Source organism: Scomber japonicus, chromosome 15 (genome assembly GCF_027409825.1).
Source record: "Scomber japonicus isolate fScoJap1 chromosome 15, fScoJap1.pri, whole genome shotgun sequence".
Lineage (NCBI taxonomy): Eukaryota > Metazoa > Chordata > Actinopteri > Scombriformes > Scombridae > Scomber > Scomber japonicus.
Genome location: NC_070592.1, coordinates 7,941,714 through 7,967,988, shown reverse-complemented (window position 1 = coordinate 7,967,988; position 26,275 = coordinate 7,941,714). Strand labels below are relative to the sequence as shown.

The 26,275-nt window shown below is 43.1% G+C and overlaps 1 protein-coding gene across 6 annotated transcripts in view; it reads left to right on the top strand.

The window, feature by feature from the left end:
• The window catches only part of macf1a (microtubule actin crosslinking factor 1a), a 265,237-nt gene that overhangs the window by 177,570 nt on the left and 61,392 nt on the right, over positions 1–26,275 (top strand). For 5 of the 6 annotated variants that reach the window (XM_053334386.1, XM_053334385.1, XM_053334387.1 and 2 more), the window contains 29 exons: positions 720–6,710; positions 6,844–6,999; positions 7,202–7,417; positions 7,771–7,938; positions 8,219–8,506; positions 9,505–9,654; positions 9,840–10,073; positions 10,186–10,359; positions 10,445–10,618; positions 10,852–11,019; positions 11,575–11,766; positions 11,864–12,037; positions 12,168–12,291; positions 12,502–12,701; positions 12,830–13,147; positions 13,439–13,605; positions 15,338–15,494; positions 15,675–15,786; positions 17,185–17,247; positions 17,710–17,948; positions 18,178–18,307; positions 19,388–19,587; positions 19,919–20,146; positions 20,235–20,511; positions 20,862–21,460; positions 21,638–21,826; positions 21,967–22,173; positions 23,731–24,048; positions 24,176–24,358. In XM_053334386.1, the coding sequence (XP_053190361.1) occupies positions 720–6,710; positions 6,844–6,999; positions 7,202–7,417; positions 7,771–7,938; positions 8,219–8,506; positions 9,505–9,654; positions 9,840–10,073; positions 10,186–10,359; positions 10,445–10,618; positions 10,852–11,019; positions 11,575–11,766; positions 11,864–12,037; positions 12,168–12,291; positions 12,502–12,701; positions 12,830–13,147; positions 13,439–13,605; positions 15,338–15,494; positions 15,675–15,786; positions 17,185–17,247; positions 17,710–17,948; positions 18,178–18,307; positions 19,388–19,587; positions 19,919–20,146; positions 20,235–20,511; positions 20,862–21,460; positions 21,638–21,826; positions 21,967–22,173; positions 23,731–24,048; positions 24,176–24,358 (11,796 nt within the window). The remainder of the gene's footprint in view (positions 1–719; positions 6,711–6,843; positions 7,000–7,201; positions 7,418–7,770; positions 7,939–8,218; positions 8,507–9,504; positions 9,655–9,839; positions 10,074–10,185; positions 10,360–10,444; positions 10,619–10,851; positions 11,020–11,574; positions 11,767–11,863; positions 12,038–12,167; positions 12,292–12,501; positions 12,702–12,829; positions 13,148–13,438; positions 13,606–15,337; positions 15,495–15,674; positions 15,787–17,184; positions 17,248–17,709; positions 17,949–18,177; positions 18,308–19,387; positions 19,588–19,918; positions 20,147–20,234; positions 20,512–20,861; positions 21,461–21,637; positions 21,827–21,966; positions 22,174–23,730; positions 24,049–24,175; positions 24,359–26,275) is intronic. The other variant, XM_053334390.1, reaches the window with a different exon arrangement.

The following is a 26,275-nucleotide window of genomic DNA, read 5'->3' as shown; positions in this document are numbered from 1 at the left end:
AAAAATGCTATATCGAATAGCTTGATTTCCTGAGCCTTTAGTGCTTTAAGTTTGAAATAAAGTCAGCAGGAGGATTTAGTGTCAGTGCAGTGTTAGGGGTCAGAATGAAGAGCATGCAGAATGCTAACAACCAGCTTCTCACCTGTCGCGTCTCGCTGTGCCGAGCCATAAGCTGGCCCATTAGTGTGTGTGCGTCACGGGACGAGCCCGTACGGTAAGTAGCGCTCGCTTTCTCTCTTACCGTTGCCTGTGAGTTTTTTCTTACCTATCACTGATAGATATTTTTATTCTTCTTTTCTTCTGAATACTTCTGTGTTCTTTTATGTGCCTTTTGCTTTTTTTCTTTATTTATAGCTTTATAGCTTTATTTCAGCATTTTTGTTACTGGAGGCTTTGCATGCTTAGTGCTTATTTTATAATAGCAACGGTAAGTATTAATGCGCTTCTTAATATAAGAGACATTTGAATATGGGAAAGATACAATCAAAAATGTTATATGTACACAATTTTAAAAACGAATTATATAATTTAGTATGGTTTTGTTGCAACTGGTTGTGGTTTTTGTTTTTCTGATTCTATATTTCTGACTCTTTCAATAATACGCTATAATATAATAGTATAGTATAGTATAGTATAGTATAATAACATAACATAATGGCTCAAACAACATTGACCCGAATAAATTTCAACTGGAATTTCTTTTTTCTTTCTTTTTGTAGAGCCAAATTGCCATTGCTGGAGTAATTGACCTGGGAACAGTGGAAACGTTCTCAGTGTTCCAAGCAGCCCAACGAGGTCTTATTGACCAGGACACCTGCCATGTACTACTGGAGGCCCAGCTCGTTCTCACGGGTGGGCTCGTCCAGCCTGGTGCCCCTCTCATTCTTTCACTGGAACAAGGTCTGGCTCAAGGCCTAATTGACACCCGTGCCAGGCAGTGTCTCTCCGAGCTAGAGAGTGCTATGCTATTGGTGGAAAATACTAAGTCTACAGGTGACCAACAACAAAATGCGTTGCCAGTAGCTACAGTCATGGAGTTTGGTCTCATCAGAGAGGAGGTGGGACTTCGTATTCTTGAACTCCAACTGAACACTGGAGGGCTGAGAGACTCCACAGGAAGATTGATGAGTTTGGAGCAAGCAGAAGACATGAAACTTCTGCCTCGCCAAACCCTCACGAAACTGCATTCAAGGCTGCAACATAGAGAGCTCATCAATCCAAACACAGCTGAAAAATTAAACCTAAATGAGCTACAACAGTGCTGTGTCCTTGACGACGACTCAGGTCTTCTTCTCTTCCCAGTTAAACAGCAACCTGGAGGAACCGTCTGCCTCCACTCGGGAAGAAAAGTTGGCATCTTCCGTGCAGTCCAGGAAGGGCTTATTGATCGCAAAGTTACTGTACGACTTCTTGAGGCACAGCTCTTTGCCGGTGGTATTGCTGACCCACGATCTGGCCACCGGCTGACTATTGATGAGGCTGTTCGTCATGGACTTATGGACCAGGATTTAGCTTGTGCCATGTTAGCACGACAGCTGCAAAACGGGGGAATTCTAGACCCTTGCAGTGGAGAACGCCTGGATTTGGAGGAGAGTATTCGCAGGGATCTTCTCTCCCCTCGTTTGGCTCTGTTGGTACTTGAGTCTCTCTGGACTTTCATGGGAATGCTCTATCCTGAATCTGGAGAACTCCTGCCTATTGCGGAGGCTCTTCAACAAGGAGTGATCTCGGGAGAGCTCGCAAATAACATCCTAAGGCAGCGACATGCCATTGGGGCTCTGTACGAACCAGAAACCCTTCAGGTACTACCCCTGAACCAAACCACTGAAGAGATTGAGCCCAGTGTAGTCAATTCTCTCAAAGATATCTACATCCCAGATATACTCCCCAACATGAACCAGTCAGGTACCCCATCTCTGAACCGCTTGAGTTGGGGTTCCTCCAGCTCCTCTCCACCTCCATCCTCTCCACCTCCTTCGTCATCTCCCACAGGTATTGTGTGGGATACTACACCAGTAGATGCAATGAATCCTGAAGAGCAAGCAAAACACAAACTGCTGTTTCACCTCATGACTCACAGCTATGTGGATGCTCATTCTGGAAAACGGTTGGTGCTGCTAGACTCAGAGCTGGTAGAGTTGGTCAAAGCTGCTGAACTGGTTGCTGAAGACTCTGTAAATGGAGCTGAAGTTGAGCCTCTAAGCAGTTTGGCTACAGATAAGGAGGAGAAGATGCAGATAGCGAGTGACTTAAGGTTGACAGATGAAGGGGTTAGTGATAAACAAACTGAGGTTGAAGAAAGTTCCAGTGTAGTCACACCAAGCAACGATTTTGAGATCAGTGATAAAGCTAATGTTGAAGGAAGGTATGATGGAGAAAATGACAACGAAATGAAGCACGCACCATCAGTAATTGTAGAGAGTGATTTATCTCCTACAGCTATAGATAGTTCAGATAAAGATGCAAAGGTAAAAGATGAAACGAAAGAAAAATTCAATCTTGAAACTTCAATGGTTTCAGCTAAAGAGGAATTAATAAAAGGCCCAGATGTGCAGGTTACAACTGAACCCACACCTGGTGAAAGTGGTCATCAGGAGACTGCAACAGTAGATACAAAAACAGTCACAGCAACACTCAAATCAGAGGAAGATGTTACAGTGTTGAAAGAATCCATTCCAGTCGAAGCAAAAACAAATGTCGATATTGATTCAACACAGTCTGAAGATAAGAGAGATAAAGATCATTCCCAGACTGAATCAGAAATGATCAAACAAAAGGTGTCTATAACAGAGACTGACTCAAAGCATGCTATACCTCAGGTTGATATCCTTGAGTCAGGAGCAGAGAAGGAGGAGGAGGACGAGGAACAGGCTGAATTGGCAAGGTTAGTCGTAGAGCTCAAACAGGGAGGTCTAATGACAGAAGATGGGGAAAAGCTGCTTCCAGATGAAGCAGTAGCTCAGGGTGTCCTCCCTGGCCACACTGCTGTTAAATTAATGGCTCAGGCAGGCCTGTTTGGAGGTTTCCTCGATGCCAGCAGTGGTGAATCACTTAGCATGGAGGATGTAATGCAAGAGGGTTTACTAGATGAAGACCTGATGTGGGGTGTTCTTAAGTCAGATAAAACCCTTGCGGGGGTTGTGGATGTAGAGAAAAAGCAGATCTGTGGGGTGAAGGAGGCAGCTGAGGCAGGTTTGATTGACTCCGACACCGCTGCTCGACTTCTAGAGGCCCAGGTGGTGTCTGGGGGGATCGTTGACATACGTAGGGATAAGAAAGTCTCTGTCACTCTGGCATCAAACCTAGGATTGATAGAGGAGAATCAAAGAGAAGGACTGGTGGCACTAGAGAAGGCATACAAAGGAAAGGATACAGATCCAGACGCAGCCCTCACTAAAGCCAGTTTACAGCTACAGATGGAAGGTGTTATTGACCCAGAGTCTAAGTCTCCAGTACCTCTGGAGCAAGCACTTCAGAAGGGCTTAATAAGCCAAGACGAGGCATATCAGGTGCTGACGAGGCAGGTGGCTGAAGGTGGTATAATACACCATGCTTCAGGAATGAGACTGTCAGTTTCTGATGCTGTAGATAGAGGATTAGTAGATCGCTCCATCGCTCCTGGCCTGGAAGAACTAGAGTGGGTCTACCAAGGAAAAGTCAGCCCTTCATCACACCCAGAGGCAGTCACTTTACAGGCATCAACAGGAGCCATTTTTGACCCTGACTCTGGAGGTAAACTGACATTGACAGAGGCAGTTTCTAAGGGCCTCTTAGCTGAGAATATTGCCAGTGAAGCCATGACTTCTCTTCCAGTAGCACAAGGAGTGATTGATCCCCAAACTGCACGAATCGTTCCTTATTCACAGCTTGTAAGCCAGGGTAAAATAGATATTGAAACAGGTCAGCGTTTCTTGGAGGTGAAACCTTTCAGAGGTGTTCAGGATGAGCAAACAAGAGACAGCTTGACCCTTCCTGAGGCAGTTGCTTCTAATCAAGTTGACCCAGTTCCAGCAATGAGGTTGCTCCAAAGCCAGGCAGACAGTGGAGGGATTATTGATATCACCAGTGGAGAAAGGCTCCCTCTACCTGAAGCTTCTAAAAGAGGTTTAGTTGGAGAGGATATGGCCATGGTAATAGCCACCAACCAGATCGTGAAAGGGGGCTTAGTTGATCCTGCCACTGGACAACGAGTCTCTAGTGTCAATGACGCCATTGCAATAGGACTGATATCCAGTGACATGGTTTCAGAGATTCAGGAGAAATTGCCTTCTGTGGAGATGCAGGGTGATGAAGATGGCTCTACACCTGTTGTCTCATCACTTGGTACATACAGCTCTTCTGTTACATTGCCAGTGTCAAGCATTGACAGTTCAACAAACTGGTCAGATGTGAGCATTGATGGTTCATCAAGATCTCCACTTTCAGAGGAGGGTTTGGCAATAACACAGGATGACGGAAAGACTGTGACCTCTGTAGTTTCAGATCAGTCACTGTTTTATGACACTACCACAGAGGAGGATAAAGTAGAAGCGCCAGTGTCAGTTGAAGAAAAGGCTGTATTTGAGCAAGACCAATCACTAGACCTCTTGTGCAAGTTTGCTACTAATGTTGAGAAGAGAATTCAGCAAAGTATAGAGGCGATAGTACCACAAAAGTCAGAACATCTTCCTGAACAGAAGCCTGAAGAGAGACTGCAGATAGATGAGAGTAGCACTGATGATAAACAAAAAGAGAGCATTTCAGGAGATTCTGTTGAAGAATTAATTCAAGCACATGTCGATGATACTGACAAAGATGAGAAAGAAGAGGTCCCAAAAGGGGAAGAAACTGTTAAGTCAGATGGAGAACCTGTAAAGGTTGGGGAAGAAGAGTATATGTCTAGTGGTGAAAGCACATCATTGGTACATCATGTTGTTGAATTTGATGAACCCCCAACAGGTACCATGACAGCAGAGATTAGAGATGACAAACAAGTCACAGAACAGGCAAAGTTGGGAGAGGAGGAATATAGAAAGAGTGATGCTTCAAAGATTGATGATGGTGAGGGAAAGAGAGAAAAGGAAGAGAAACCTTCACAGATTGAGATTAAGGCTGGTACTGAAGTTGAGCAGACAGATCAATTAGGGACTTCTTCAACCAAGGAGACAGAAAGTAAAAGCAAGAAAAAGAGAAAGAATAAAAAGAAGGCAAAGGGTAAAGAGGCAGAAAGTGAAACGCAGCCTCCAGAGATAAAACTACCTTCTGAAATTGATCAAGGTGGTGCAGAAATTGAAAGGCAACCTGAGGCTACTGATACATTTACAGCAGAGGTTGCATTACAAGACAAATACAACAAATCGCAGATTCATGATCAGGCAGCTTCTGTTGAGCCCCCCAAAGAAGACACCAGTAAAGCAAAGATTGATGAAAAAATCGAGGCTGAAAGTGATTTGGTAAAACAAGAAACAGAAGCAGGTCAGCTTACAATTAAATTCACAGAACAGCCAGAGAAGGATGCAATGCAGTTTGAGTTACTGAAACATACAGAAAAGGATGATAAGAGAGAGGAAAAGAAATGGGAGGATCAGAGAGAGGAAGTTGAAGAAAAGGATTCTGTCTCTCAGCAACCAGAGCAATCAGACAGCAGTCAGGAGCAAGAATTGCCTCAGAAATCTTCTCTACCAGATGATGAGAAAGCAGCCTTGATACTGAAAGCCAAAGAAAGTATACTTAAAAAAGTGTTTGAAAAAGGAGTGAGTGAGCAGCAGGCTGCTGAGGAGCTGCAGGCACTGCGCAAAGAGGTGGGGAAGAAGAAGATTCACGGCATAACTGCTGAAGATGAAAAGGTAGAAACTTTGCCAGCTGAGGATGATGGAGTGGAGAGTCATGATGTCAAAGATGATAGTATCAAGAGTCCCAAGGTTTCACCAAAAGAGAATGAGGAAGAGACAAGTGTCAAAGAAGAGGACAAGATTTCTGAAAAGGAAAAAGTACAAAAAGATGTTGAGACTGCTTCATCAGTCGAGCCTAAAGAAATCCAGCAAGGTAAAAGAAGTAAGAAAAAGAAACCTAAGAGTTCAAAAGCGACAGACAAAGCTCAGCCTGATACCGACAAGTTACTCACCGATGAAAAAGTGGACCCTGAAGTGATGACATCAAAAATCAGCACAGAATCTACAACAGCAAAACCTGATTCAGATAGCTCGGCTGAGACGGATGGTCAGTCAACCAGTGAAGTAATCAAACTTTCAGTTGGTGAAAAGGAAACCCAAATGGAGACATCTGCAATTAAAGTTAATGGAACCACCACTCAACAACGTCCATCAAGTCAATCAGAAGAGCCTCAGGAGTCCCATCCAGAAATCAGAGATGCTCCAGATTCCACTGAGTATTCCCATGAGACTCAAGCTGCAGCTCAGTCTGTGCTTCCTGTCAGCCAACCAGAAAAAACAACAGAGAAATCAAAGAAGAAGAAAAAGAAGAAGAAGACAGAGCCCCAATCACCTGAAGATGAAAGTACAAATGTTCCTGAATCAAAATCTTTGAAGGAACAACAGCAACATCTCAAGTCTGCAGAATCAGCAGAAACATTCCTGTCAGGAGATGCTTCAACTGAGTCTGAATCAGCTGGAGTCCCTGAGTCTGATACAGCCACTGAGGAAGAGGATGATGTCAAAGAGATTGGGAAAACTACATCCAGCAAACAGGGAAAGACAGCTATGACTGGCAAGGTAAGAAATATTACAAGTTTTTTTTTATTTAGTATTGTTTAAAAGATACAAATCTTTTGAAACACAGGCACTCACATTTTAAAATTAAGTGTGTTATGTTTTAATGTATATTTCATTTTTTTTGTTCCCATAGTCATCATTAATCCGTCAGGAATGTTTGGAGCATGACCAGCGAACCGTAGCTCTGCTCTCCATGGTCAGGCATATTGAGGTCCGACTCAAACAGCAGCAGCAGCAGTCTGTTGGCCGCAGCCTCATCGCCCTGGATGACATCATCAGACAGACTGAGGTGAAAAAATAGACGATGACCTGAATTAGACGATGACGTTATATTAATGTCACAACGGCTCATGTCATTGTATTTTTTTAGCACTCTAATTATTTTGCAGTCGTATTTTTGGTTCCCAAACAATAAAACTGATTTAAGGATTAATCTATTACCAAACAGTATCAAGTAAACTTTTGTTCTCTTTTCCTAATCTATCTCTTAGACTCTGGACCTTGAACTGCAAGACTTGGAGCCTGAGATCAACAAGGAAGTGGAGGCTGCTGAGCAGCTGTTGAAGCCCCAACCCAAAGATGTTCCTCCGCAGCTCCTTTTGGCCCTAGAAAAGGACGGCCGTAGCTTGGCTCGAGGGTACGAAGCTGCCAGAGCACTCTCTGAGGGCATTCTGCAAAGCCTACGAGACCACAGAGACTCATACAAGGTAAAAAATTACATCTACATCAAACCAGGAAAGGAAAGCCAGACACTATTGAAACCTTAATGCCAGTTTAGATCAAAGATTTCACATTGAGCCGAGTTCTGCTGGTCTGCAACGATCTGAAACCTGTCAGTTTACATCAATATGACGAGACGGTGTATCATTCCCATAGCAATTACTCTCTGTCTATCTGGTCTGACTTTCTTGTAGCTGGAAACATTGTAGTGTCATGAAATGTGAATAAGCATAGTGATAGGGTGTTACTTGCTTATTGCCTTTTTGTAGATGTTTAAAATAATAAGACACAGCTTTCTGATACTCAACAGCAGTATTTGCCATTCTTACCTTTCTCTCAGGAGGCGGTAACAGCTGAACAAAAGTCGTTGGGAGGACAAGTAGAGAACCTGCTCTCCTGGTTGAGGGAGACAGAAGCTCAGATGAGTGGAGGAATGGCAGGGATGGAAAAAATGGCAGAGAAAGATGACAACCATGACCAGCTCACACAGCAGCTGCATCTTTGCAAAGTAAGTTTTATATTCTAATTATACTCCTTTTTGAAGAAATGCATAAAACTGTGTTATTGTACGAAATGCATAGTCTATTTTGAATGTATTATAGATTATTTATTAGTGCTAATTAATTATGCATTGTCAAAATATGTCAAACATCAGCTTGGTACACACAGAAAAGTATATTGTCTTGATTTGTGGCTCCAGTGTTCATTTCTTTGTGTCATTCTTTCATATATGCAGTAATGATATTCTCCTCCACTCACCTGCCATTTTTCTTTCTCTTTCCTTCAAGGAGCTCCAGTCTTCTCTCATGTCACGCTCCAATGAGGTCAACAATGTGGCCTTTGACATTCAGGTGTTTATCTCAGAGCGGGCTCAGGACTTGGCCCCTGAGCAGAGCAGGCAGCTTCTGGGGCAGCTCCAGCAGCTGCAGAGAGCTTTCCACCAAGCGTCCGGCCAAGCTCAGGCCTGGGCCGACGCCCTCTCCGCTCAGAAAGAGAGGGAGGAGGAGTGGCAGCGCAGGGAGAGGTTGAAAGAAGAGGAGAAGAACAGAGAAATGCAGAATGCAAGGGAGAGAGAGGTTTGGAAAAATATGATTGAGTCGGTTTGTTTTTTCAATATTGCACTTTTTCTTACTAATACATTTGAAATGCAACAGTCTTATTTGTCATGCTGTTAACTACACCTTTGCTTCGTCATAGGAAATCTCAGTACTGTTTTAATTAGCACTCATTCTATAAAATACTATCAAACTCATTTACAGTAGTACTAGAGAAGCTAATGTAAAATGGCTAACCTACACCACAGTTTGAACTTTTCATATCATCCTATAAATATTTCCTACGGCTTCATGTCATCACCTTGATATCAACACACCGCTGCTCTTGTTGCAAAAGCTTTGCCACTCGACATTGACAGTATCACCATTCTCACTCCAACTGCACAGGCTTTCATGCAAGCGTGTTTTGCTACTCCGCATGTCTCTTATAATAACGTGTATTATTAACCTGTTTGCCTTGCTGTTCCAGATTGCCACTGAAGGAAATCGCTTGTGTCACGGCGGTAAAGGCTAGAGATTTGATAGCAACAGAAAATCTCGCTGGCTACAGCTCTTAACTGTTTTATTTTTCCTCTTGTCTCACCTGATTAACGGGGAGGAAGAGGAAAAACAGCAAATAAAAAAAAAATATTTGTCTGATTTCTCTTTGTATTGTTTGTTGATGCTTGACCAACATGTTGATGTGGAAGATACTATATATGTGTGTTTGTATGTCTGCCTATGTGTGTGTGTGTGTGTGTGTGTGTGTGTGTGTATATATATATAAAAGTGTGAACTCTGGACACAATCTGCTCAAAGCTTGGCAAAGTGTGCACTACACAAGTATTTTGTTTAGGGGCAAATAAACTGCTTTTATGTTTGAAAAGTTTTAGAATTGGTGCTTTAATGCAAAATGATCTGATCTGGATCATCAATATGTCTGCATTAATAAATATTAATATCAATTTATACTCACATTTTCTTTCTGTTCGGGTCTTCGCTCTTTTTTTCCTCCTTTTCTCCTTCTCTAATCTTCTCAGGTGGTCCAACAACAGAAAGCAGAGTGTTCCCAGAAACTCGAAGGCCTTAACATGTGGTTGGCTGGAGCTGCCAGCTTACTTGCCAATCAGAGAGCTGGAGGAGAGTCAGGTGATATGAACGTCCTGCAAGAGAAACAGAGGAAATTGAAGGTATGAAACTTTAACAACACTTTTACAAGGCCACTTTTACTGAATAATAACAACACCCAAAAAACCTACAAATAAATCTCTGTTTGATTTCAGCTCACAATTCTTCTATTTCTAATTTAATTTATTGAGCTATTTTTAACTTTGGATGGTTTAATGTATTCTGACCTTTTTATTTTACTCCCCAGGATGTGCAGAAGGACCTCCAGACCAAAAAGGAGGGCATAGCTGAGGCCATCCGCTCTGTGGAGGATTTCCTGGCAGAGAAAGGAGAAAGTCTGAGCCCAGAAGAAAGGGAGAAACTGCAGGTGGCACTAACAAGAATGAAGGAGCAGTACAGTGCTTTGACAGATTCAACAAACACGTCGCTATCAGAGCTGGACACCGCCATCAACACGACTGTGCAGCAGAACACACAAAGGGTAAGAGGATAAGAGTGGTTTTATATGCATAATTAATGCCACTAAAGTATATCTTAATATTTTTTTTACTTGGAGCTTTTTTGCATTAATTTTTCCTCCTTTTTACCTTCAGGCAAAAGCAGTCGAAGACATCCAGGAGACACGAAGCCAAATTGATTCTCTGCTGAATGATTTGTCCTCTCTTAACCAACCTGCCAGTAGAGGAGTTACATCTGGAGAAGATATTACTGACGCATCGTTCTCGCAGCCAGAGGGCGCTGTCAAGTCACACACAGACATGCTGCAGGTCAGAATCTGCTCCTCTGATGTATGTGTTGTGCATCTCATAAAATAACCAGCTTATGACTGATAACCTTTCACCTCTGTCATAGACGGAGCTTCAACAACTCCAGTCTCAGCAAGCACAGCTACTCCAGATCACCCAGTCAACTCGCTCTCTTCTGGAACAACCTGACTCCACCGTTCCTCCTGAAGAGAAACAGCGTCTCCGAGCTGCCCTGGACCAGCTGCAGGCTCAGCACCAGGACAAGCTACAGAGCTGCCAGGTAATTTCACAGTAAATATGTCAGTATATGTGGGTCCCTGATGTTCCTGATTTGAACTGATAAGATAAGATATTCGTTATCTTATCATATGAGGTCATCAGGTATCAGGTGATCTACAGTATGTAAATACAACGTAACTGGGCTGCTGGTGACAATATCTGATGTTCCTTTTGATAACAGAGTATTTTTGTTGTACTTAGCTGACTGATACTAATCTCTAATCACTGTTCTAGGACCGACTGAGGAAGGCTGAGGCACTGAAGGATGAGATGACAAAGTTCCTCCAGGAACACGGAAATCTGGGTGCCTGGCTGGAACAAAGTGAGCAGGAGCTCCGTTCCCTAGGGGAAGGAGAAACTGATGCACAAGGACTGAAGGGCAGACTGGAGGAGCACAGAAAGGTACACAAAATACTAATAAATAATAATAATAATAATAACTAATAAAACGTGTAAACTCCGTCACCTAAAAGTAACCTGCAGGTTTCAGCTACTTCACATGAATGACACTGTGTCCTTGAATAAAGGTTTACAAGCTGAATAGTCCCACTGTATCTGGGTCCAGAGTAAGAACAAGCTGCTAAACAGTTTAAATCTCTAATTATGCATGGAAGACTGAGATCTCATGCTCAGTTTCCATCCATCCATATGCTCTGACGTAGCCTGACTTACACTCACACAATCACACATTCTAATCTAGGAACATTGAAAAGCTCCTTTTGAAGCGGTTTATTTTTCTTGTTAAAAGGTCACTTGATTTGGCATTTGCAGTTTGTTTTTAAGCTGTCCCTGCACACATTTTTCCCAGCCATTCTGGGAACTAGTGATCTGCAGGTCGTAATCATGCTTTCCATTCACACTTATAAAGAAAAATATGTTACAATCAAAGTTAGTCAGACACGCATATTCACATGCATTTGTCCCAAACTGACCTCCAAACTCTATCTGCATTCCCAGCTTGCTGAGGATGTGATTTGCCACAAGGCGGATCTGCGGTTTGTCTCCATCTCCGGTCAGAAGGTCCTGGACTCCGTTCAAGGAGCTCTGGAGCAAGTTGGTGGTTCAGACCCGGCTCTGGAGAGCACTAAGGCGCTTGTATCTGAAAAGCTACAAGATGCCAACCACAGATACACAACACTACACACCAAGGTGAGGGGTGGGGATGTTTTCTGGAAACTGGTGTAAATTATGCTTAATAAAATTCGGAACTACACTCACATTGAAACTCTTGTGTTTGCATGTGCAGTCGACAGAGTTGAACAGTCGTTTGTCTGGCCTGTTGGAAAGATACCAGCAGTACCAGGATGAGGTCGTCTCCCTCCACTCCTGGCTAAGCACTCAGGAACAAAACCAAAGCATAGCCAAGCCCAGTGGAGAGACCGACCCCCAAAACCTACAGAATACACTACGACAAGTACAGGTGAGATACATGTGACATTTAAATAAACAACACATGAGAAGACAGGCAGTAATTTTCCCCAGCTGCATCATGCTGAGCATCATGAATTATGGAGTAATTACATTTTACTGAGTTTGTTCTCTATTCTCAGCTGCTGCAGGATGAGATGGCTGAGCGCTCGGTGCAGCTGGAGAAGGTGAAGAGAGCAGGCAGAGATTTGGTCAGCACAGATGAATCTCCTTCTCTGAAAGCTGTTGACATCCTGTGTGCTGCAGGTAACTCAATCTGCTTCATCTGTCCCATTAAGTCCTGAACACAGACTGCTACACCTACGCAGGGACATGTTATTTTTATCTTTTCTCTCAGTTTTTGAATTTACATGTCAAAATAAGAAGTTAATATTCAGATTATACCATCTTCTTTTAATAAATGTAAATGGATAGATGTAAAAATACCATGTAATGAGATAAGTCCTTAAATTTCAGATGGTTTAGAGAAGAGGTTTGGTTCCCTCTCTGCCTCTGTCTCTGAGCGGGCGGAGCAGCTGCAGACAGCTGTGGCCCAATCAGTCAGTGTCCAGGAGGGCTTGAAGGGTCTGCTGAGCTGGCTGGATAAACTGAGTGTGAAACCAGGACCGGTCGAGCCCACTGCACAGGCTGTACAGGACGCCCTGACCCAGAATCAGGTAAAAGTGCACTCAGAGGTGGCAAAAAAGGTTTCATCAGCATGTCATTACACATCTTTGCCATTTCCACATATTGAAATGTTGTTAAAGCCCTCATTCAAAGCCTCTTTTCTTTCTTTTTTTCCCAGAAATTTCGTCAAGAGCTTCTCTCCAGGCAGGGCAGCGTGGAGGCAACTCGGGACTCTGTTTCCAAACTTCTTCAGAGTTCAGACGCCTCCACAGCCTCTGGCCTCCAGGGCTCACTAGACGAACTGACTCAACGCTATGCTGCAGCGCAAGCCAGTCAGGCGGAAAGAGAAACTGAGCTCAAAGGGCTGTTGCCTAAGCTGGAGAGCTACGAACGTCTGGGGACGGACCTCCAGGTCTTCACCCAGAGCCAGCTGAAGGCTCTGAGCCCTGTCGGCCAGCCAGACCGCAGCGTGGAAGACTACAAGCAGACCATTGAGGTCAGCAGAAGTGTCAGATTTATAGAAATAGGTTGTCACATTTTAGTCATCTGCATTTGATATTCCAGGATCTCATAAAACATTACTGGGAGCAGCATACATTCAAACGTCTGGAAAAGTGTTTATTTCTTGGTTGCTTTTCACCAGAAATTTTAAAAGACAGCAATCATAATGTTTCGTGGTTGTCTGTTGATCAATAGATGCAGCAGACAACTATTTCAGTTACTATCAATGATATTATTGGTGATGCTGCAGGTCTATCTAACACTTTGATCCTTTGTCTCTTTTCAGGAGGTCCGGTCTGAGCTGGAGCAGGAAGCCGGCCAGCTTAAGTCCTTCTGCAACCTCGGCACTGAGCTCAGCCAGTCTAAAGCTTTCAATAACACACACAGCTTACTGGATAATGTCAAAGGAGTATCTGACGAGTTCACCCAACTGGAGTCAAATGTCAACCAAAGGTAAAGATGTTAACAGATAATAATTAGGAAGTGTGTCTTTGAATCATGCATTTTTGTCGTGTTTAACAGCAAAGCATGGAGCAAATACATTTTCAAGGCTCTTATGTGGTTGATTTAGTAGGAAATATTTCTGTTTATGAAAGTTTTATATATGCAATTGTGTAATGCAACCACCAGGGGGCGCCAGATACAAAGCTGAAACTCTTTATGTTGTCTTATATTTGGTTCACTTGTTGAAATATGACAGATATGTCAATTCTTTTTAGACATTAGTTAACTTTCACAGACAGACAGAGTCAAAATTAGCAGAAATTAAGATTTGATTAGATAGGATAGGCCCTCTTTCTATAACATTGCGACTGGCTCGGCAGAACAGACTTTGCTCCTGGCATTTCCAAAATTTGTTTTCTAAATTTGTAGTCTTCATACAGCACCAGTTGCTATGCCTACCCTGTCTGACGTCTCATCAGTGAGCTGCCTCACTTGAAGCCTGTCGACAGGGGGTTGGGAATTTATAAATACCATCAGTCTGGTTTAGATTTATTGGGAGTGTGGTGAGCCAGTTACATATAAACAACCAATAATGGCTGTCTTATGGGCATGATTTAAAGCTTGGTCATGTATGAAGAGATATACAGTGTTTTTTATTAGTAAAACACAAATCAGTTGTCACTTGAGTCTGCTGTGGGTGGGAGCAGTCGTCTTACATACTGTACATGATGTAGGGGATTATTTACTGTGTTGTATGATGTGTCACAGCAGTTGGTTAGCCACGACTGTAAAGTGTAAGTGTACTGTATCTGTGTGGCCACTGTGAGATGATGAGCAGGCCCCGGGTGCTAATATAAGCAGGGTGGACATGGTTCATTGTCCGTCCTATAAACAGCCCCTTTAGATAACTCCCAGCCTCCAATCCTGAGGTGGAAAAAATAGCAGCATGATAATGATACTGCTTCATGCCAGACAACTTCTCAGAGCTGTTTTGTCTACAGGCAGTCAGCACTTTGCCAGCCGTACGGCTCGACAGTTCACATACAAAGAAAAGGGAGGTCAGTGCAGCGTTAATGCTGCCCCAAGGCCAGTGTGGACCTTCAACGCTCCTTGTTAATAGTCCTTTGAGTGGAGTTCCATTTTCTCTCTGTTTTTTTAAAAGACTTCAATGTTAAAACAGCATAAAGATGGAGTGAAGGACTTTTGTCTCCCCCTTCTGGCTGTGATAGAAATGACAAAAATGCTGTCAACATGTCCGAGGCTCTGGTGTGACCTTACTGCTGTTATGAATATAGAATGGTGGATAAATAGTTTTGAGCGTCACACAATTACCGCAAAATGACTCATTTCACTCTCAGAATTTGATCCATTCAGTCTGATAACATTTGGAAAGTCTAGAAGAGCCATATAATTACATTTTCCCCTCATTAAAGTTAGCACATGGCTAACCAGAAGTTAGCCCATTTATTTATATTTAAAAGCTCCACACTGCAGGTTTAAGAGAAATCATATGTATGAAATCATAAAGTATGATTTAACATTAATTTTCTCTTCTCTCCTTCTTTTCATTTTTTCCTTTCCACATTTCCATCTTTATTCTCCTCTTTTGCAACCTCCCCCTCCTCTTCATCCTCTACATCACTGCTTCTAACCCTCTGCCACTCCTCTTCGTGCCATCCTGTTGTCTTTCCTCTTTTCTCTCCCGTTCCTTCTCCTCTTCTTTTTTAATTTCCTCACACAGGTTTGCTGCCGTTCAGGCCTGCGAGCAGCAGCTGCTCCAGTTCCGCAGCCTCTCTGGCTCCATCCACAGGTGGCTCCAGACGGCACAGGACCAGCTGCCCTCCAAAGAGGTCAGCCTGAACAACGAAGGCCTACAGAGAAGAGTCCAGCAGCTCAAGGTGTGTGTTGAATAATGTATCAACAAAAAGTGAGGCATCAGTAAACCCTGCATCCATCGCTTTTACACAAACAGGAAGGAAGGAAGGAAAACATTTAGGGAACATGCTGTTTGAATCCAGTCACTATATCATGTACTGTTAAAGGTTAATGACCTGATGTAAAATCCATTATGCCTTCAGGACTTGTTGAATGACTGGGAGTCACAGGGATCCAGGGTTCAGGAGCTGAACAAGAGTGGCTCAGAGCTGGAGTCCATCATCATCGAAATCACCGCTCCGAAAACCAAAACTGGTAAGACCTGTGTGAGGAAGAGCGGGGATGGAAAACAGGGCCAAACATAACAAATCTCCCACACTCCTTCTGTTTAAATAACTTATTTTCCACATGAGAGCATTTCTGTAAGTGATGCAGGGCGAGATTTACAGATGATGTCGGTGGGAGGAAAGAAGTCAACAGGGGGGTTATAAAAATGATTTGACCTGGAAGGAAACACAGACATGAAAAACAAATCATGAAAACAGGGGAGCAGGAAAGAAGGCTCTAAAGGGGGCAACAAAGAATGCAATACATTAGCATTTATAAAGAGCTTTCATGGTGGTTTACTCTGATGCAGCTAACAGAGTTCCTACGCAGTGCTGAAAAGTATGGGATTTGATTTGAGTTATTTCTATGTCAGGATAAGAATGGAAAAAAAGAAAAGTGAGTATGGAAAACTATTTGTGATTTGAGACTATTGCCTCTTTTTGGTTTTCTAAAATATAAAACACCACAACACAACATTTTTTTTGGTCCAAACCAATGTGAAACCAAGACCGACCACAACAAAGTAACAAACCCACCCAGCGTTTTACTTACATAATAAACATCTAGCTATTTGTCCTTAGATGTCAAATATAGTTTAAAATATCTACTGTGTGTAGTCTGGAAATCTGAGTCTGGAGATGTTGAAATGCAAAATGTGTAAGAACCCCCGAGGTAAGCTGTGAGGGGAGATTTTATACAATGTCACAAAAATTAGGATTTGCTGCAAACATCTAAAACAGTCTGGTTACGATTTTGAAGATGAAAAAGAAGAAGATCTTACAGTTAAATAACACAAACCACAATCCCATGAATATCAATGGGGATCAATCAATGTGGTCCAACTTAATGACATTGGACATCACTATAATAGAAGTGTCTTGTTTATTTAAGTGCATGCTTGGTAGTGCTTAAATTGATAATTTTCTAAATATAACCACTATGACTTGTGAAAGGCTTTAGGAAGTTAAAAGTAACATTCTGATAATATAAAAATGTCAGAAAATAAACATATGATACTAGATGGAAAGCATACTGAGAGTTCAAAATGTACATATTGTTCAAAAAGATGCTCATGTGTATGTTTGTTATTAATACACCCATTCAATTTCTTTATGTAAAGACTATGGGCATCCTCCATGTCTTTCCCACAGCTGTTGTCTGTTTCCACGGCTTTTGTCCAAAGTCCCAGATTATCCTGCTGAGTTCATTATTTTGAGTTTGAAGTGTTAAGCTGGCACTTCTTTCTAATAACTGTTTAAAGATTAAAATGTGTTCATTGTTTTTGCCCTTTTGTGCATCACTGGTCCTGTTTTTGTCTGTATGACCATGCTTGCATGAGTGTGTTGTAGTGCTGCAGTCTCAGTCAGGTGTATGTCTTTCTCCCAGGTGCTCCTCAAATCAATGGCTCAGCAGGTCCCAGCAGTGTCAATGGCATTCACACCTGTAAAGGTGAGCTCCCTACTCTAGCTCCCACTCTCTCTTCCTTATCTTATACCTCCCTGAAGATTTGTGTCCAAGATAAACTTCTACCACCATTTAATTGATGTGCTCCAGCTGTATTGTTGTTTTATTGTTTTGTAAGTAAGAGATAACAGCATAAGATAAGAGCGCTGTCTGCTGTTTTAATGTTTCCTTGTGTCCTTTACTGTCTTGTCTTTGTCAAGCTTCTGTCCATGCAGTACATCTGTCAGTAAAAATGTGTTCAGATTCATATAATATAATATGTTTGCAACATCCAGATCTACAGGACTCTTATCTAGTCTACCCTGGTTTGCTCCAGTTGAATCTGCTCTTTATTGTACTTCAAAACTGTAGTTCTTAAAATCCTGCTCTCCTAGTTTATACTAGATCAGATCTTCCATTCTGCTTCATGCTCAGCAACGTTCTCCCTTTCTGTCTTTGTGTCTTCAGACCTAACAGAGCTTCAAGTGGCTGTATCTGATGTGAACGGTCGATATGACACGCTTGGTAATGAGTTGAAGGAGCGACTTGACCGCCAGCAGGCCTCACTGGAGCTGAGGCAGAAGGCCAGGCAGGGCACAGAGGAGCTGAAGAGCTGGCTGGCGGACAGGGAACACAGCCTGAAACAGGGACAGACCGCCTCCCCCTCTAAACCAGAGGCGATACGAGCCCAGGCCCAGGAGAACAAGGTAAGGACTGGATTCACCTATTTATTATAGTCTGTGACCCCTTTTCCTAGTGAGCTGAGAACACCATATAGAAAAAGTATTTGCAATCTGGTGTGCATTATAATACAGGCCTTATCATATATTATCTGCTTATGTCTGTCCTCATTTTTGACATATTTAATTTATTGTATGCTTCTTTACCGAATAGCTACAGAAGTCATGTCATTCTCTCATTTCCTCCCTACTTCAGGCGCTGCTCTCGGAGCTGACCGAGCACTCTGGGAAGGTAGACGAGCTGAAAAGCACACTGAGGAAGCTGATTGCTGACAACCCCGACTCTCCCGAGGCAGACACCTGGAGACAACAGCTGCAGGAGATCGGTAGGACATATGACAAGATGATGTGACAGCCAATTTCACTTACAATTCACCTAACACAGATGCCCAGGGGCTAAAACTGTGAAGTGGAACAATGGATGGAAAAAATGTTATTAGAGACATTTGTGATTTCATGGTCAGGAGATGACAGCTGCTAGAGATACTGTACTCCAGGTGGATGGTCGACGGTATAGAGAAATTGTAGAGTACTTGACAAGTATAGAGTTTATATTAAATAGAGGCTTTCGAGGTAGAGCCATGATGAAGAAAGTATATATTGTGTCAGAGCCTGAGGCAATCACATGGCGGTAACATGTACAGGAGACACAGAGCAAGGACATTGCCTAAGGATTGTAGCACAAAGAGTCATCCTTTTCCCAGAGGACAGTTACTCAGTTTGTGTTACCTCACGTCTGTCTGTTGGGCTTTTTTTCTGAATATTCTGTTAAAAGGCTGCAGAAGTAGGCACTGCTTTGAAAAGATCTGGCAATGTGGCATCACGCCTCCTGAATTTATAATATTATTTCAAAGAAATGATAAGAAACTAAGATCAATATTATCCAGGGAGAGAGTGGGAAGTGTTCCTGTCAAAGCTATTTGTTCACCCGTGTTCTAGATATTTTTAACAGGGCCTCCTATGAGGTAACAGAGACAGAAATATTTAAGGTGATATCCAAGAAGGGGGCCTTTATGTTTCATATTTCATATTTCATAATGCCTTTTTCAAAGCATTGTGGACTGAGTGCATGTACACTAACACACGCTGCTAGATGCCCAGAACATGAGTCAGAGAAGAAGAAGGAGACAGGAGAAGTAGGAGGAGGAACAGAACAAGGAAAATGTCTTATTGTTTTGTCAGTGTCACATTGTATTAGGTTTATTTTAAGAAGACATAAACCTTACTGATGTAATTGAGAATAATCTTTGTTGTGCAACCGAATAAGAATAAAAAATCATCCCCTAAAGAGACATCCCCTAGACGGAAAAACCTCAGCATATTTACATTTTTATAAACATTTTCCATATTGTTCGCTACTTTTTATTATGTTCTCTCACTCCTGCCATAATTCGTTGTTTCTCCAGACTCCCGCTGGCAGACAGCCAATCAGACCGCAGCCCAGAGGCAGACTGAATTGGAGACGTGTGCCGATAGGTTGGGCAGTTTTGCCTCAGCGGCCAATCAGCTGGGCCCGTGGCTGAGAGAGAAGGAGCTAATGATGAGCGTGCTGGGACCGCTGAGCATCGACCCCAACATGCTCAACACACAGAAACAACAAGTACAGGTATGAAGCTGACAGCAGGCACATAAACTGTATACTGATAAAGAGTTAATAAATGCAGAGAAATCAATAATAGAAAACTATAATGATGACACATTTCAGTGGTTTGATGACTTGATTAGAAACCAATCTCTCATTGTTTGAATCGATTTCAGTCTTGAAGGCAGGTTGTTGATAAAGTGAAGAATGTGTTTTAAAAGATTTACAGAGTACCAACTTACAAAGGAAGGAATAAAGAAGTAAAATGTCTTATTTTAACTATTAATCCATAGTTACTGCAGGCTTTCACATATTTTTCTTAAACTCACAACTGCACTCTTCCTCTTTCTTCCAGTTCATGCTGCGTGAGTTCGAGACCCGCAGACCACAGTTTGACCAGCTGACCCAGTCCGCCGGGGGCATCCTCTCCCAGACTGGTGACTCCGCCCAGGACGCTAAAGACCTGTCGGAGGTCAAGGCTGAGCTGGGCTCCATCTCCCAGCAGTGGGAGGACCTAACAAACAGACTGTCCCAGAGGTCAAACCACATCGACCAGGCCCAAGGAACCAGCGAACGGTATCAGGTAAGTCTAGTTAGAGTTATGGTTGTATAGTTTCTATGATAGTCATGATACCAGTTAAATATTGTAACTCTGCTCCTCTTCTGTTCAGGCTTTGCTCAAAGAGCTCTCCTCAAGTGTTTCAGCTCTGGGTGAGAGGCTTGATGCTCAGGCCTCACTGAGCGCACAGCCCGAGGCATTAAAACGCCGCCTGCAGGAAACCGGAGAGATCCGTTCAGAGCTGGAGAGACAGCGGACTGAGCTGGCGGAGGCTGAGAGGCTCTGCCAGGAACTGAGCGCCATCGTGGCTGAACCCTACCTGAAAGAAGAGCTCAGTAAACGACTGGAGAGCGTCAGCGGGCCTCTGAAGAGTTTAGAGGAGCGTGCAGGTTTGTGGAGCTTATGTGTTTGATGTTATTTTACCGATAACTATTAATATCTATTGTGCAAAGCAGCAGTATATTTGTTAGTCTGCTGCTAAAGTGTGTTGTGCTTCCCTACACAGAGTTAACCGTCCATTTTAATGTATTCATTTTTGATGAGGTCAAACAGTGTCTCCTTTCAAACTTAATCCCTTTTAACCTTTAACAAGAATATTGTTTTGATTACAAGAAAATAAATACTAACAAATCCACTGAAATAAATACACGAAAATCTCCAGAAGTCCTGTTTGTCCTGTTTTGTTTAAGATAGATTTACAATGTTTATGTTTGTAATTCCTTGCTTTGCTCTCCTCTAGCTGACGGTCTGTCTCAGCTACAAGCCGCCCTGTCGTCCACCCAGCAGTTCCAGCAGATGTTTGAGGAGTTGCGCTCCTGGCTTGACAAGCAGGCGGATCCCAGAGAATCATCCACAGACTCCCTGCCCTGCCAGCCGGACGCCATCCGCTCCCTGCTGGCACAGACGGATGAGCTCCAGCGTGGGATTGCCAGTCAGCGAGGTTCTTACGAGCTCATTCAAGCTGAGGGAGCGTCGCTGCTTGCCACCCTCCCAGCAGGCGGAGATGAGCGCTCTGCCCTGCAATCCCGTCTGGCCTCCTTGCGGCAAGATTGGGAGGGGCAGAATCAGAGAATCTCAGAGCGTGAGGGCAAACTGAAGGCCACTCTTAGCAAAGCAGAAACCTACCAGCAACACAAGGCCGAGCTGGTGCCGTGGTTAGCAGAGTGTGAAGAGAAGGATGGAGAGATTCAGCCATCACTGGATTCGTCAGCCCTTGATGAAGCCTTACAAAAATCCCGAGGTTTGTCACTGGACCTGGAGAGACGCCAACCCCTTCTGGAGGCCTTTAACACTGCAGCTGATCAGCTGCTGGAGCAATGCTGCATCGGGGAGGAAGAGGTGTGTACCTCAGACCAGCTTCTCTGTGTATTTCATTGCAAAACTGATTTTCTTTTAGTTTCATTGCATTAATATCCTTTAGACATTTCCTGGATTTTGTTGGTAGCAATTTAAAAGTCATAAATAAAGTAAATGAAGAAAACTTGACTGATGTACTGTAAACCTTTTTTTTTGTAGATCCGAGATGAGAAGGCCCAGCTGAACCGTAAGGTGGACGGACTGGGCGAGAGGCTTCATAACCGCACCTCCCAACTGGAGGAGCTGGCCGGTCGTCTGAAGGAGTTTGAAGAAGGTAGACAAGCTGTGGAGAGGAGGCTGGAGGCTGCAAAGCACCAGATCGAAGTCCAGGAGGCTTTAGGACCTCAGGTAAAGAAAAAATATTGTTGCTATTGTCATTTTAATCTCATTGTTCTTGGAAATGAGTAAAAAAGCAAAGCACTGACAGTGTGAAAATGACAGAGGTCACTATAAACACAGTTTTACATGTCTGCCTCTTTTCCATTCAGGCATGTACCGCCAAAAGTTTGGAGCGGCTTAGAAGTCAGCAGGACAGCTTGAGGTCCTTGCAGCCTCAGGTAGTCTACCTCAGAGACCTGGCCCAGGGGCTGGTGCAGGACGCACCCCAGAGACCGGGAGGCAGCGCTGAGGGGGCACAGAGGCTTCAGGAGCACGCCAAGGACACAGAGAAAGAGTTTGAAGGTGTTACTGACAAGGTGAGGAACTAGTTCATAGTACAGAGTGGAAAGAGTGTCCTAGTGAGGATCTGAGGTGATTAGCAATTTATTTATTGAACATCTGGAACATCTGCTCCAGGTTTGCAAAGTGTTTATTGGGCCAATATCAAACATGCCTCACACAATCTGTAAAAAGCACTTGTACAATGTAAGAATAACAGTAATCACTCTTTGGGGGCATATATTCATGTTTTGAGGTATCGTTTCTGACACTGTGTACAGAGCGATGATGAGAGTCAAAGGAAGTGGTTTGTTAGTAGTTCTTTGTAGCTTAGTGTCAGCACTTAGCACAGTACTTAACTTTCTTTCATATTTGGTGTTTTTGGGGCTTCCCTCCCCCCCTCAAAACCTGATCAGAGATTGCCAATAAAAACTAGTGAACGTCCAAAATATATTTGACCCACATATTAAAGCAGAGCAGAATCCTTCTTTTGGAAAATGCAGCAGAACACGAGCAGAGGAGAGCGTCGAAAAGGACTGTTATGAATTAACAATTGCAGGCTGGAGAGAGAAGATGTTGTACAACCTTAGGAACTATTTATACCAAGGGTCACTGTGTGAGAGGGTGTCAGATCTAGTGTGCTCGTACTGTGTGTGTGTGTGTGTGTGTGTGTGTGTGTGTGTGTGTGTGTGTGTGTGTGTGTGTGTGTGTGTGTGTGTGTGTGTGTGTGTGTGTGTGTGTGTGTAGGTGTTTAGCAGACAAGTGTCAGTGCGCTGACAGAGAGCAGAACAACTATAGCTGTCCGAAGAGTTTGGCTCATTTGACTTACCTTAGTCATATATGGTCATTGTAGACATTCGACACTTCATCATTGTTTGAAATGTAAACCAGAGCTTCAAGAATTCAGCATCTAGTTTCTGCAATCCAGTTTCCACCTACTCCATTTAAGGTTACAGCTATCACAGACACTCTGAAACATGTATTAAAGCCACTGGAGGAATACACTGTTATTTTTATGTATTTTATTTCTCCTTTTAATATATTGATTTAGTGTCATCATTGCTTAGAAAAAGAATCACTCTGTCGGAGATGATGATGGAAACAGGAAGCATAACATATCCTTTATATCAGATGAACCTACTCTTAGATAATGCTTCAGCGTGTCTTTCTTGCACCTACACAGACCAACTCTATTTTTACTTTCTGTGGTGTTGCATCATTTTCTGGTTTGGTTTCATTCGGTTTGTGCTCTGCTTGTTACACTAATTTAGCCAGTTTTCACACAGAAAAATATCCCCACCCACGAGGGCTCCTCCTTGTATGATTAATAATATTTCTGTATAGCATGAATATCCAAACTCTTTCATAGTACATTTCTGCTCTAGTTAACCATTTTGTGACTGGACTCCATAAATGGGTTTAAATAGAACATCCTGATGCCTCCTGAAAAATGAATCAATGCTCAATCAAATGTTCTTCTCCTGAATACAAAGGATCTGATTTCGAGCACAAAATTGCCTCAAACAGGTGTGTTATATGTGATGCTTGTTTTAATACCTCGTTGTTGACTTCTCTACATTCTTTACCCCCATCAGATCGAACAGTGCTGCTCCTCCCTGGAGTCTCGGCTGCAGGGCGTCGGCGAGGTCCAGTCTCACGTGCGGGATGTCTTCTCACGCCTCGCCGACCTCGATGATGAACTGGACTCCCTCAGTCCGGTCGGACGTGACGCAGACTCCCTAGCCTCTCAAGCAGACGCCCTCAAGGGCTTCCTGTCCCGACTGGGCAGCCTCAGGTCGGAGCTGGAGGGGCATTCATCTGAGTGCTCTACCATGCTTCGCAGAGAGGGCTCCTCCCCCGACCTCCTGGCTCTCAGGAGGGAGACAGAGGCTCTGAGCCGCCAGGCCGGAAAGGTGAGAGACAAGGATGATGATGATGATGATGATGATGATGTGGCGATAGTTAGATGGTATTGTTTAGTGACAGGATTTAGTCTATGGAAGTGGCTGTTAATGATACATTTGTTTCCTTTTCCTCCAGCTGAGTGAACGAGGCCAGGCCAGGCTGGACCAGATCGAGGATGCTGCAGAGAGGGTTCGAGAGTTCTACAGGCAGGTGGCCGAGCTGCAAGGCATGCTGGGAAGGGCGGAAGAGGGGCTGAACGCACAGGGCATGGTCGGCACAGAGGTGGAGATCATCAAGCAGCAGCTGCAGGAGTTCAAGGTAGGATGGACTTCTTCTCGTTCAGCGTGTGAGAGAGTGTGTGCTCGTGTGTAGTGAGAGTGTGTGTTAGTGTGTTTGTGCAGGTGTGTGTTAGTGTGTATGTGCAGGTGTGTCAGTCAGGAAGAAGATGCACATCGCTGTATGTGTTGAGGATGTTTTGAAGAATCTGATTGAAAGCTGGTTTGGTTTGAGGTTTTCTTGGCTAGTGTGTACGAGTATTTGTCATTGCTGTTGACAGTAATAACTTCTGATTGATTGTGAGGCTAAAAGCATGAGCGAATCTCACTGAATTCAGGGTGAAAAGGTTGCACTTGTTTATGCTCACAGTCTCTTTGCACTTTGTGTGTGTGTGTGCGTCATGAATAGTGACGTTCAATATTTGCGGAGGCTCTGAGGGAGGTCTGCATCTGTCCTTTTCTCTTTGTTCATACTCGTAGCAACCATGAAGTAAGGGTTTGTGAGTGTGTGTGTGTGTGTGTGAGAGAGAGAGGGGGGGGGGGAGAGAGAGAGAGAGAGAGGGAGAAATAGAGAGAGAAATAGAGAGAGGGACTCCTGTGGTGTGTCAGGATTCGGTGATGGTGATTACTTGAGTCACACATCTCTTTAAAATGCCTGACACGCTGTTGAATCACGCAGCTTCTTTTTTTCCCCCTTTTTTTTAAGGAAAGTTACAATGTTCTTTCAGTGTTCACTCAACATTTCCCTCAGATACACTTCTCTGCACACACTCTCCTCTCTTTTTACCTCTCTCACATTCACACAGATATATCATACTTATCCCTCTTCATGCCGGGTAATGCTTTTGAACATGTTAGCCTGAGATAATGGACGTTGGTCTAAATTTGATACCAAATGACGCTCCTTTTTTTTCCCCCCTCCACTTCTCTTCCCTCTGCTACGGTTAACACAACACTTAGTAAAAACATGTAAAATGTCAGCACTGCTTCTCTGCTGTTGTTGTTTCTGTTACCTCAGAGATGGCGTATGAGAACACATTCCTGCTGTAAGAAAAAAAACACGAGGCCAAAAAAATGATGAAATCAAATTAGGCCATTGTATTATTATCTATTAGCAGTATGATACAGATAAAAGAATAGTAAATAAAGGAGTTATATTTACCCTGGAAAGTACATATGTTTTAATCTTGGGCTGCAACTGGTTAATGATTCATTTCAATTCATGGGAAAAATGAATGTTTGGTCTACGAAATATCATAAAATTGTGAAAAATGTCCGTCACAGTTTCCCAGAGCCCAGTGCAATGCCTTCATATTGTTTGCTGAAATCCAAAATCCCCCAAAATGTTCAATTTATAAAGATTTAAACAAGAGAAAAGTACGTTTATGCCCTGGTTTAAACAACAGGTAAATAAATACTGGATACAAAGATTTCCTTTTTTTTCCTTTTTTTTTTGCACAACAGCAAATAAAAGGAAAGATCTTAATGGATCCAACACCAGGACATTTAATTTTATCATATTATGAATATGTTTATTCTCATATTTAGTCGGATCAAAGAAAGAAGAAGAAGAAAAATGAGCATGATCACAGTGATTAATTCATCACAGTGCTTTGCTTCCTTCTTGTGATATTCAGAATTAAGACCTCTTACTGTAGCACATCTCTGCCTTTTTTTTTTTTTAAAGCATAATTCTTCTTTACTGTCTTTGAATAGTGTTGGAGCTAACCTCAGGAATGTGCTTTGCTGGCACCACCATTGTATTTTACTACTTTACTCCACCGCTCGTTTCACGGGGTACAGACCACTCTTTCAGTCCGACTACTATCATTAAAGAGCACATTTTCTTGCCGTGATGTAATATCCTGTCCACTTTAGAAAACTGTGTAAGTATGTGAGAGCCCTGGAGAAGTATGCACCCAACCCCTAGCTCACACTTAACCACTGTCTCCCATCTGCA